A 12,161-nucleotide genomic window follows, 5' to 3' on the forward strand; every position below is an offset into this window, starting at 1 on the left:
TATTCCTGGATTTCTCTCGGATAATCTTCCTTCTCTGTGCTGCAGACACAATTTATGTCTCTAGACTGGATTTATGGAGGTTCTGGGGATCAGCTGGCAGCAAAATGTTCATTTTCACCATAAGTGTTACTAGACCTAGGCACCTGGGGTGTGTGATTTTGATCCTCTGCCCCATGTCCGGGTCTAGTAAGATCTCTGACAGTACATTTCTCCCAGGGTTACTTGCTCTGTAGTCTGCTGGCTGTGCCGGGTGGAGGGATATGTCTGTAGTGTCTCAGACCCAAGTCACTGAGTGCAGTCTCAGGAGATGGGAGGCAGCGGTGTGGGATCTCTGCAACTTGTCTACAGTAAACATTTAATCTTCTACTGATTTATGAATAATAATATTATGAGTCCTGACCCTTATACTGTATACTCTATGTTGTACATTACATACTCCTGACCCCTGCACTATATACTCTATGTTGTACATTACATACTCCTGACCCCTGCACTATATACTCTATGTTGTACATTACATACTCCTGACCCCTGCACTATATACTCCATGTTGTACATTACATACTCCTGACCCCTGCACTATATACTCCATGTTGTACATTACATACTCCTGACCCCTGCGCTATATACTCCATGTTGTACATTACATACTCCTGACCCCTGCACTATATACTCTATGTTGTACATTACATCCTCCTGACCCCTGCACTATATACTCTATGTTGTACATTACATACTCCTGACCCCTGCACTATATACTCCATGTTGTACATTACATCCTCCTGACCCCTGCACTATATACTCTGTTGTACATTACATACTCCTGACCCCTGCACTATATACTCTATGTTGTACATTACATACTCCTGACCCCTGCACTATATACTCTGTTGTACATTACATACTCCTGACCCCTGCACTATATACTCTATGTTGTACATTACATCCTCCTGACCCCTGCACTATATACTCTATGTTGTACATTGCATATTCCTGACTTCTGCTCTCCCCCCTCCCCCGACTGCTATATATACACATAATATGGATTCTCTTTTGTTCCCCCCATTTTCTACCAGCTGGACATTTTATATCGGATGATGTGATTGGAGCACAGACTTTTACATGCTGATAATAATGTGATAACATCCTCCAACTTTGGACCCTTAAACAGAAAGTGATAATGAGGGAGGAGTCAATACCCCAATGATGGTGGTCTTCAGGATCAGTCCAGTCTTCATCTTGGTTGTTCTCCCCCCATCCTCACTCTCTGACCTCTGGTGGGGCTCAGCCCCGCTGTTCTTCATGACTAAATCATGGACTAAATAAGGAAGTGCAGTACTTCTTGTGTTGGGAAGATGGTGATGAGTGATAGAGGGGGTGGGGACCCTCGTCCTATAATCCCCTCATCACTGTCCCTCCTATAAAAGACAGTTCTGGTTGTTTCCTCACTCTCTGACTAAGGTCCATGAATAAAGAAATGACCTGGTAGGAGATCAGAGGAGCCATTTCCTAGTTCCCTTGAGGGTGGAATTGTAAGCTCCTCAGAGACCAAGCTGCCTGATGTGGGCGGAGTCCTGGTTTGGGGGAACCAATCAGCTCCTGTCTAGTAATCCTCTTTGTCTTTGTATTTTAGTCCATGGCCGGGAGATGAGGAAAACCTCCGAGGATTGTCTCACTTTGTCTCCAGACTGGAAAGTAGAAGATGAGGACATCACACAGTATAGTCCAGGAGAAAACCCGGCTCCCTCCAATGTCCATCCGGCACCACCCAGTGTAGATGGACCATCGGATTCCTTGTATCCTGAGGAACCTCAGACTGTGCGGGACCAGGCCGGCCTTCCAACAGGGAAGAACTTCTCCTGTACTGAGTGCGGGAAGGGTTTCCATCATAAATCCAATTTTAATGTTCATAAAAGATCTCACACGGGAGAGAAGCCGTATTCCTGTTCTGAGTGCGGGAAATGTTTTTCACGAAAGTCCAATCTTCAAATACATCAGAGGCTCCACACAGGTGAGAAACCATATTCCTGTCCTGAGTGTGGGAAATGTTTTTCACAGAAGACCAATCTTTACACACATCAGAGATCTCACACAGGGGAAAAGCCATATTCCTGTCCTGAGTGTGGGAAATGTTTTTCAGACAAATCCAGTCTTTATGCACATCAGAGATCTCACACTGGGGAGAAGCCATATTCCTGTCCTGAGTGCGGGAAATGTTTTTCACTGAAGTCCAATCTTTACAGGCATCAGAGATCTCACATGGAGAAGAAGACATATTCCTGTCCTGAGTGTGGGAAATGTTTTTCAGAAATGTTCAGTCTTTACAAACATCAGGAGTCTCACATGGGGGAGAAAAAGTATTCCTGTCCTGAGTGTGGGAAATGTTTTTCAAAGACATCCAATCTTTACACACATCAGAGATCTCACACTGGGGAGAAGCCATTTTCATGTCCTGAGTGTGGGAAATGTTTTTCAAGGAAATCTATTCTTTACATCCATCAGAGATCTCACACGGGGGAGAAGCCGTATTCCTGTTCTGAGTGCGGGAAATGTTTTTCACAGAAGTCCAATCTTTATGCACATCAGCGATTTCATACAGGCGAGAAGCCTTATTCCTGTCCTGAGTGTGGGAAATGTTTTTCAGACAAGTCCGGTCTTTTCAAACATCAGAGATGCCACACGGCGAAGAAGCCGTATTCCTGTCCTGTGTGTGGGAAATGTTTTTCACAGAACTCTGATCTTTGCAGGCATCAGAGATTGCACACGAGGGATAAGCCATATTCCTGTTCTGAGTGAGGGAAATGTTCCTCAATGAAGTCCTGTCTTCCTGTACATCAGGAGTCCCACATAACCCTCAAGGTGTATCAGTGCCTTAAGTGCGGGAAATGTCCGTCTTTGAGAGTCCATCCAGGGAGGACAAGCTTGTCCTTGGAGCAGACACTGGCTGCAATGAATAGACAATCGGGGCAGGAAAAAGCCCCTTTAAGTGTAGCCCCCCTAATACATTTCTTGGTGTACAAGGCAGACCCCTCCCATAAAGTCAGAGTAAGCAGGCTCATCAGTAACACATCACCGGGAAGAAGGACTCCAGAGTGATCGGTGTGTGCCGCTGTCTATGGGGGAGGAAGCTGGCCAGCAGACATCCCACAGCTGGAAATCAGGGCTGGAATGCAGTGTGGACCGCAGTGCTGGCGTGATGATGTTGCCTGGGAAGAACGCAACATGTTTCTGAGCATGTGCAATGTCTGTAACAGTCATGTGTGCTCAAGGAGCTTGGACCTCTTCCCGGGGATGTTTTACTGATGAGCCTGTTTACTGTTTGTTGCTGACCTTGTATACCAATATATTTATTAGTGAGTCTACACTTAGAGGGGCTCTTTCCTGTCCCCTTCTGACACCCTGATATACACCTCAGATATACTCCATGGCTGATCTTCATCATGGAAGAAACAGTTGATAAGGAGATGAGAGGCCCCCAAAGACATGGATGAAGTGCAGTAAATGTCGGGGTGCAGAGTGGTCAGTAGATCCTGGAAATGAAGGACACAACTTCAGCCCTTCTTGGGTGTCGGAGTTGCGTTTCCTGATAATGATATAGCGGGTTACAGAGCTAGAAGCCGGGAGAGCCCAGATCTCGTTATCGGGGAACTTTACACAGACAACAAGAACTTCTGAAGTTGATGTCCTTCATTTCAAGGCTCTACAGAACAGTGGTGACCCCGAAGCGTCTCTCTGTCTTCAGTCCATCCTTCTCCCATCCCCCAACAGGAGGGAAGGAGAACTCCGCCCCAAACTAGGGGGGAACTTTCCTCTCATTATTTCCCTTGGCTTCTGTGTGGGTTTGGGTGGTTGGAGGAGTGCGGCACGAGAGGGAACACCGCTTGTTGTTCTATGTCTACATATGGGGTCTGGGTAGAGGGGATCCACCGGAAAATATTTCTACTCTTTGATTTTGTGCAAATCGTTTCTGTTTTCACTTTGAAGGGCGATATTATGTGTGGTTTGTAAAAGGGATTGGCCCAATAGTTACCGCCCCACTTAGAGAATAGATGAACTACTATGACCAGCATTCATTCAGCCATGTCACATGTTGGGATCTTTTCTACAATACTTTGTTATAATAATGGAACACGTTGTGTATTGTATTGTACACCAATAATAATGACTCCGCCCCCACCTTCCAGACAAGGGATCTTCCTGACCAATCAGATTCCTCCCTTTGTTATTTCCTGATTCTATGATTACAATCTTGTTAGAAGTAAAACTATAATAAATAATTTGAGTGAAAAGAATTGTGTGTGTCGGGGCCATGATGGGGATCTTTGGGGGCCAAACATTTCTCACAGAAGACACTTTACAAGCCTTTACAGGTCATCCAGTTTGTGGTTCACCATGAATAATGGCCCAGAGTGCAGGGGTCAGGAGACTACTTCATACAGCCCTGCAAACAACGTGCAGTGGTCAGGAGTATGTGATTTCCATCCCAGAGTACAGAATGTAGTGGTCAGGAGTATGTGATTTCCATCCCAGAGTACAGAATGTAGTGGTCAGGAGTATGTGATTTACATCCCAGAGTACAGAGTGTAGTGGTCAGGAGTATGTGATTTACATCCCAGAGTACAGAGTGTAGTGGTCAGGAGTATATCTTAGGCCTGTGTACAGAGTGCAGTGGTCAGGAGTATATCTTAGGCCTGTGTACAGAGCGCAGTGGTCAGGAGTATATCTTAGGCCTGTGTACAGAGTGCAGTGGTCAGGAGTATATCTTAGGCCTGTGTACAGAGCGCAGTGGTCAGGAGTATGTCATATACAGCCCTGTGTACAGAGCGCAGTGGTCAGGAGTATATCTTAGGCCTGTGTACAGAGCGCAGTGGTCAGGAGTATGTCATATACTGCCCAGCATGCATAGTACAATGGTCAGGATTTTGTGGTATACAGCCCGGTATACAGAGTACACTGGTGAGGAATATAAACCCTTGTAAGGAATGCAGGTATCCAGTGACAGCAGGGAGGACCAGATCGGTGGGCTATGCCTAAGAAATGTGGAATAAGATGAGTAGGAGGAGTGTGATTACAGGGGGTGTAAAGTCAGGAGGTTTGTTGCCTCCATGCATTCTATATATGAAGGTAAATACCCTTCTCTGTACAGCAGCTCCCCAATACTCACCTGAGCCCCATCCTGATCCAACAATGTGCACAAGATTCTCAGCACTCTCACTCCTTATTGGCTGAGACAGGAGCAGGGGCCATTGGCTCCTGCTGCTGTCAATCACAGCCAGTGAGCCAATGAGGAGGGAGAGGGGGCTCTGTGGATACACAGAGCAGCGGCTTGCTCCTGAGCCTGCTTGGATGCCCCATAATGAGCTGCTTGCTGTGGGGGCACTCAGCAGGAGGGAGGGGCCAGGAGCACCTGCGAGGGACCCGAGAAGAGGAGGATCCAGGCTGCTCTGTGCAAACCCATCACACACAGCAGTAAGTATGACATGTTTGTTTTAAAAGAAAAAAAAATTGCCTTTACAATCACTTTAAGTCTCGTTTACTAATGGACACGACACCCTCCGACACCCACAGACCATAAACAAAGCAAAAGTGACAAATAAATGTGACAGCAAATAACCGACCCAACAACCTGACTATAATACACTGTGTACAAATGGAGGGAAGCTGACATACACCGGGCAGGACTGGGAATCAGGGGAGCAGAGATGGGGAACAGGATGCAGGAAACCAGAATCAGGGGAAAGTATACAAGATACAGGATCCAGCAGGGAAGCGGCTCACAGGCAGAACACTGAGGCACTGATGAAAACTACGGGGGGGGGGGGGGATTATATACCTTCCCAGCAGCCAGCATCAGGTGGAGCCTCATTACTGACATCTTCTGTCTGCTGGGAGACACAGCAATGTCTCTTCTCTACTTCCTCCCAACTCACCTCAGCCAGAGCTTCCTGTCTGTACCTGACATCACTTCCTGTCTGTACCTGACATGACTTCCTGTCTGTACCTGACATGACTTCCAGTCTATACCTGACATCACTTCCAGTCTATACCTGACATCACTTCCTGTCTGTACCTGACATCACTTCCTGTCTGTACCTGACATGACTTCCAGTCTATACCTGACATCACTTCCAGTCTATACCTGACATCACTTCCTGTCTGTACCTGACATCACTTCCTGTCTGTACCTGACATCACTTCCTGTCTGTACCTGACATCCTTCCCCTCTGTACCTTACATCACTTCCTGTCTGTGCCTGACATCACTTCCTGTCTGTGCCTGACATCACTTCCTCTCTGGATAGAAGGGAGATCACTTGGTGGAGCTCAGAGGAACTGCAGCTTCAAGAAATGTCTCATAGTTTGAATCTTGTTGTTTCCAAGTGTTCTGGAATGTCCATGTCCATGTCTGGCAGGTTCCAGGACTTTTCAGAGTGGCAGTGAGGTGATGACTCCGGAACACTCTCTGGGTTCCATCACCAGGCACTGCAATTATACCCGACTGCTGGGAGCCACTATCTCCTTTCCTACAGTGAAAGTATATTTGTGACATCAGCAGAGAGGCAGAGGGAGGGTGGGATCAGGTAAGTAAAACCACTGACCACCAATGCTGGGCTGGTGGTACACTTTATTCTCATTGACACCAATAATGGAGCTTATTTTATCTCACTGACACCAATGGAAATCAGGCCCAAGGTGAGTGGGTAACTGGAGTGAGATCCTTGATTGGTGGAGAAGTAATGAGGGTGGAGCTTTCTCTGAATTCTCTAGAATTCTCATCTGTTGACAATTGATGGACTTATCTGAATTCTGTGTGAAATATATCTGGTTGTTAATGATTGGTTGGAAATCAGGTGGCCACACCCCTAACCGATGACTCCTCATCTGTCGGCAGGTTTCCCCACTGACAGCTGAATGTCCATAAAAGAATTGTCAGCAATTACAAATTGTGGAAAACCCCTCAGAATGTCTCTGAGAAGAAATGATATTTTATCTTCTCTCCAACTCAGACTATATTTGTCTTAGACGTAAGAGGCCCAAAATCCCGAGTCCCTGTCAGGTCTGAGCTCCAGCCGGATACAATCACCTTCTCCACTCACATAGTTTGCTTTTGTAAATGAAGTGAGTACAGAATTGAGGAAAGCGAGGACACCCGGCAACAATGGGATTCTGTCCTATCTCCTGCACCCGGAGCAAATGAACAACATGTACCAGCCTTCCCAGCCCCATCAATGTACACTGTGGAGGCATCTTGTATGTAGACTCTGGATTCAACAAACCAGCAGCCTGGCCATTTAGGAACGTACCATTGTTCAGTTCTGGGGGGGAAACAAACATCTCTCATGGAAAGGAGCTCTGGGGAGTCAACAGACCAAACTCTCATCTATACATATGTTTCCATCTCTCCACATCACTCCATTCTTTTTCTGGACAAAACCATTATAAATATCAGTGACAGATTTACAAATCTAGGATTTTACAATGAGAACGCAATGTCACAAGGGATCTATAAAAGATTTTATCCGGACACAAGATCCCATTGTAAGAAAGGAATTCTGAATATGAACAGCGACTGCTATGTGGGATCCCATTATATTCAGTGCGGGGAAATGTATCTTTTATATTTTACTGAAACCTCAGATAATAAATTACATTTATGTCCCAGAAATTAACTTTACTGTATTTTTAACTGAAATTGTACCTTTCATAAATCATTGCACTAATATTGTGTAAAATAATAAAACTCATAAAACATCAGAACTACTAACAATTCATCCTCTAGTGTGTCTGCTGTTGTGAAGAAATATATATAATATTTGGGGGTTTTAAGTAATTTTAAGGTATAAATGGCTTTTAAAACATGTAAACAAAAAAATTAAAAATGTCTCCAGGACTCCATGGACCCCTTCATTCCACACAGTCTCCAGGAACCGGGAAACCACAGAGAAACCAAGTGTCCCCCGACTTCCTCTCCAGGCTGGGATGTCCCCCTGGTTGGGGGCCCCCTACAGTAGAAGAAGCAGACTGCACCTGCCTACATCTTCTTTATGCTTTGTATGATCAGGATGGCGGTCATTTCTCCCTGAACATGGAGCGCCCTAAACACGAGGTAAACGTGGTGCAGCATTGAGCCCCGTCCAGCTGTAGTGTAGACTTTGACAGGCTGCAGGCAGCGGGGCTGGACGCTGTACCTGTGCCTACCAGGTGTATTATAATGCCAGCATTGCACCCACAGGGGCTGGACCCCCCATGTACAAGGGGCCTAAGAGATACCATCAGCTGGTGTCCCATTCCACCACGACCCCTATAACTGGAAGAGTACATGTTTGGGGGGATGTGTTGTAGAAGAACCCAGACCACGGTATTGTGTGATGAAATTATAATTCAACTTTATTAATCATATATATGTGACACTTTAACAACAGAAGGAAAGAGATAGATTGTTTACATTTCAAGGATCTATTTATACCATTTATATCATCTATGCTAAGAAACTAATTAACATATGACACACCCCTCATTAATACCAGCCCCACCCACTTATGTGACCCTCTAAACATCCAAATCCCTGTAAATTCCCAGAAGACACTTTCATCTTTTATCCATAACAAGCTGATTGGGTACAAGAGAACCCCGAGCTCCTCCTACTCATTCCCACACAACAAGTCCATGTCACCATCTACAAGGTGAGAGGACCTGAAGGAGAACAAGACCATGACCACCAGGACATCGCCTGACTGAAGCCATGCTCACATTTCTTTCTAATGCTGCTTCTATGGTCTCCTCAGATACAGATTTGGCAGATGTACATTAGTGGAACCCTTTCACTCCGGCCAATGTAAGGTTTCCATCAGCAGCAGCACGGCCTTATAGCTACAGCACCCGGGGGTTGTCTACATTTGTTAGGCCAACTGTCGGATTTCTTGTAGAAGTGATTCAGCCGCACTGAAGGTCCTCCCCCCGCCATGTATACCGGGCTCAGCTGTCCCTCCTGCAAGCCCAAGACAGACATGGTGGATGTCAGTGGTGAGAGCAGAAGGAGATCAGCAAACATCTGATCTCTGATCTCCCCTTCAGTGAATGAATGTGGGAGGTGGGAGATTGTCATTTCTGGGTTCAGCGCTGTCATACTCCAGTCACTATGGTTTGGGAAGGAGCTGATTAGGCATGATCTGTGCTTGACCATCTTTCTTGGGGTACAGAGGTAACATTAGGGATCTAATAATGTTCTGATGTCTCTTTAAAGAGGACCTGTAACCAGAAATATTTATCACGGGGAGCTATCAACCCCCTATCTGATAGAAGCCATGTTAGGTGAAAAAAGAGATGAAAAAAATTTAAGTAACACTATAAAAACCCATAAAACAAATCACACGACACATTTTACGTATTTACACAAGCGAGAGTGAGAACAATCATTCTGAGGCCATCGTTCACGGTTAACTATCTGAACTGATAACCTATAAAGGCTCAAAGCGTCACCTTTGAACAATTTTTGGTACTGAAGTTTGTCACCATTTCACAAGTATGCACAATGTGTAAAGTTTGACATGTTTGGTATCTATATACTTGATGACAACCCCATCTTTTATATTTCACCAAACAAATTGGGTCATATATTGTGTTCGTTGTGCACTAACATTATCTTTTTTTACAGAAAATATGTATTTGATAAACAGCTGTGCTAATATTCTGTGACATGAAAAATGGCAACTACCACCATTATATTCTCCAGAGTCTCTGCTTTCAGAAAATAAAAGAAATGTTTGGGGTTTAACTAATCATATGGCCTAAAATGTGAAATTAACTAAAATCAAAAGCAAAATAAACTCTGGCAGTGAAAGAAAATACAGCAATATATAACATTTCAAAACCAAAACTATGGTAGCAACTAATGGCTTAAGAAGCAAACCCACCATATTACTCAACCAGGTTCCATCTAAACCCACCCAAAACATTGGATCCCACCTCCTCCCACCCAGGTTCCTGTTGGAACTCCTTTACCTTGTGTAGATATCTCCTTCTGAGATCCTCATGATCTAATATAAATGTACAACACTCTCTATCTGACACCAGTTTGTAGAGCCCACCTTGGTCTGCCAAGAGATAGTCAGCTGCCATGCAGTTATGTGACAACACCTTAGGTGGTGGAGCCACTTCTGCTGTCAGCTCTGCTATAACATCAGTGGTGTCATTGGTTACCTGATCCATGACTCCAGTACACCGGTTCATCTTACTTATCTTAGATTCCCCATCCTGGCATAAAGCAGCTCCAATCCAGAGAAAATGTTTCTTCTCACTGGAAGGCCAGGGGAGTATTGGGAGAAATTGAGGCTTTCCCTTACAGATATGGGGGGGGAACATAACCTAAAGTACATCTATGGGTGCAATTGAAGGGTAGCCTTTTTAGGGTGCTCCTTCCACACAAGAAGCAAATGTTATCTGGAAGGACTAGGAATCCATTGGACCAATGGGGATTAAACATTCTGCAATTACATTGAGAAACCATGAAATGTTACTGGCCTGTGATTGGCTCTCCTATTGTTAGTGAAGTAAGTGAGACTCCCCTTATCGGTGTCATTAATGGAAAGAAACCATGTGAAATGTTTCTTCCAAATCCAAAAAGATGATCCCCTTGGGTAAGTACCCATGCTAATATTCCTGATATGAGGTTGTATTCCCTGCTATACAGGAAACATGTGGGCAATCATTTACACCTTTTACAGCAGGACAGTAAATATCAGAACACAATTCAAACAGAAGACCAACAGCAGGAAGTCTGCTAACTGAATGTGTAATGCAATCTGTCATTAGCATTCCCAGAGTTCCCTCTGCAACATAGTTGTATCAGCTGTTGGTCCTGTCTGTAGATCTGTTATTTCCCCACCTTCTGTAACAGGGTGACAACCCTGATCATTCTGCAGGAACATTACACAGCAGCGTTGTCACCCTGTACAGGGAAGTCTTAGATAGATTATAAGTAAGACACACAACAAGTAAAGTCCAACTCCAGCTAACTCTTCTACAGCAGTTACAGCAACAGGATTTCTATAAGGTTCAACCCACCATATGAATGGAAGATGACAGTTGTAAGCACCCCCAGCAGTGTTATATGGTGTTTCCTACCCCCCAACTTTAATTTTTGCCAAATAGCTTGGCCTTCTACATGAAGCAGAAAAAAACAGATCTACTGGGAGGGTCAACAGGTAATAAAAATATTACGAGGGGAGACTTGGAAAAACATAAAACGTTTATGCTAATGACAGATTGCACCATTTATGTAATTATTGATTTTGCCCATTGTTACACTTTAGTGCCGATGTCTTAGCATTTCCAGGAATAATTAGTGCTCTTTGCTAACTTTGCCCCAAAAAGGGATCCGTTCATTCAGAGTCATTAAGGTGAACCCCAATAAGAGGAATTTCAGTCTCCCAGAAGAAGTGGTAGGAATATGACCGCACACTTAGCACTTTGTAAGTTCAGATCTCTTGCAGTTGTACCGTGTGAATAGTTTATGGAGATGAGCAATAGCTGGACAAAAAAAAAAGATAACAAGGACATCCAATCATCACCTGATAGAATCCCTTTTGAGAAAACCAGATGAAACATAAGTGGTCAGCTGGGAGTAGGTGATACTGTTGAATACATCCCCTAAAACAGCATTAACTCCATGTTGGAAGGCCTACACCAGCTTAAGAAGTTACTCTCTAACCAGAGACCTCTATCTGGCTGGTATCTCAGCTACAGACCTGCCTGCAAAGCTGTCATCCATGAGAGGAGATGGAACATGGAAAGGAGGCATTGATCATGGGAGAGGAGGTGGTACATGTAATGGGAGGTGTGGACAAGGTGGGCTTAGCTGGAACCCTCAAGCCTAGCTTATGATGTATCAGTTCTCAAAAGAACCTGGAATGGACTCTCCTAATGAGGTTTCAGAGGCATGGCAAGAAGCCATTGGACCCCATCCTAGACTCTGGTACTGAGGCATTGTTGGTCATGTATTGGTTGGTCAGATTCTGGCAATGAAGAAAACACATGGGAACATAGCTCAGTTAGTGAATGATGAAAATGCATTACATGTTCAGTCAATGCTCCATAAAAAAGGATAAAGATGAGAATGATGAAGAATACAGTTCAGTCATTGCTGCTTGTCTGAAGAAATGT

At 44.6% G+C, this 12,161-nt stretch overlaps 2 protein-coding genes across 2 annotated transcripts in view; one reads left to right on the forward strand and one right to left on the reverse strand.

The window, feature by feature from the left end:
• LOC149441625 (uncharacterized) overlaps nucleotides 1-12,161 on the reverse strand; it is a 120,128-nt gene that overhangs the window by 13,951 nt on the left and 94,016 nt on the right. The gene's annotated exons all lie outside the window — the stretch shown is intronic.
• Nucleotides 1,648-4,292, forward strand: LOC149441626 (uncharacterized). Its single transcript, XM_089657106.1, has one exon. The coding sequence runs from the start codon at nucleotides 1,648-1,650 to the stop codon at nucleotides 2,794-2,796; it is 1,149 nt and encodes a 382-aa protein (XP_089513232.1). The 3' UTR covers nucleotides 2,797-4,292.

This window comes from Staurois parvus, unplaced genomic scaffold, assembly GCF_062004578.1.
Source record: "Staurois parvus isolate SC_StPar_1 unplaced genomic scaffold, SC_StPar_1.0 ptg000965l, whole genome shotgun sequence".
Classification (NCBI taxonomy): domain Eukaryota; kingdom Metazoa; phylum Chordata; class Amphibia; order Anura; family Ranidae; genus Staurois; species Staurois parvus.

What these genes read in the sequence shown, in the direction of transcription:
- LOC149441626 (XM_089657106.1), top strand. Translation starts at nt 1,648, where the DNA reads ATGAGGAAAACCTCCGAGGATTGTCTCACTTTGTCTCCAGACTGGAAA.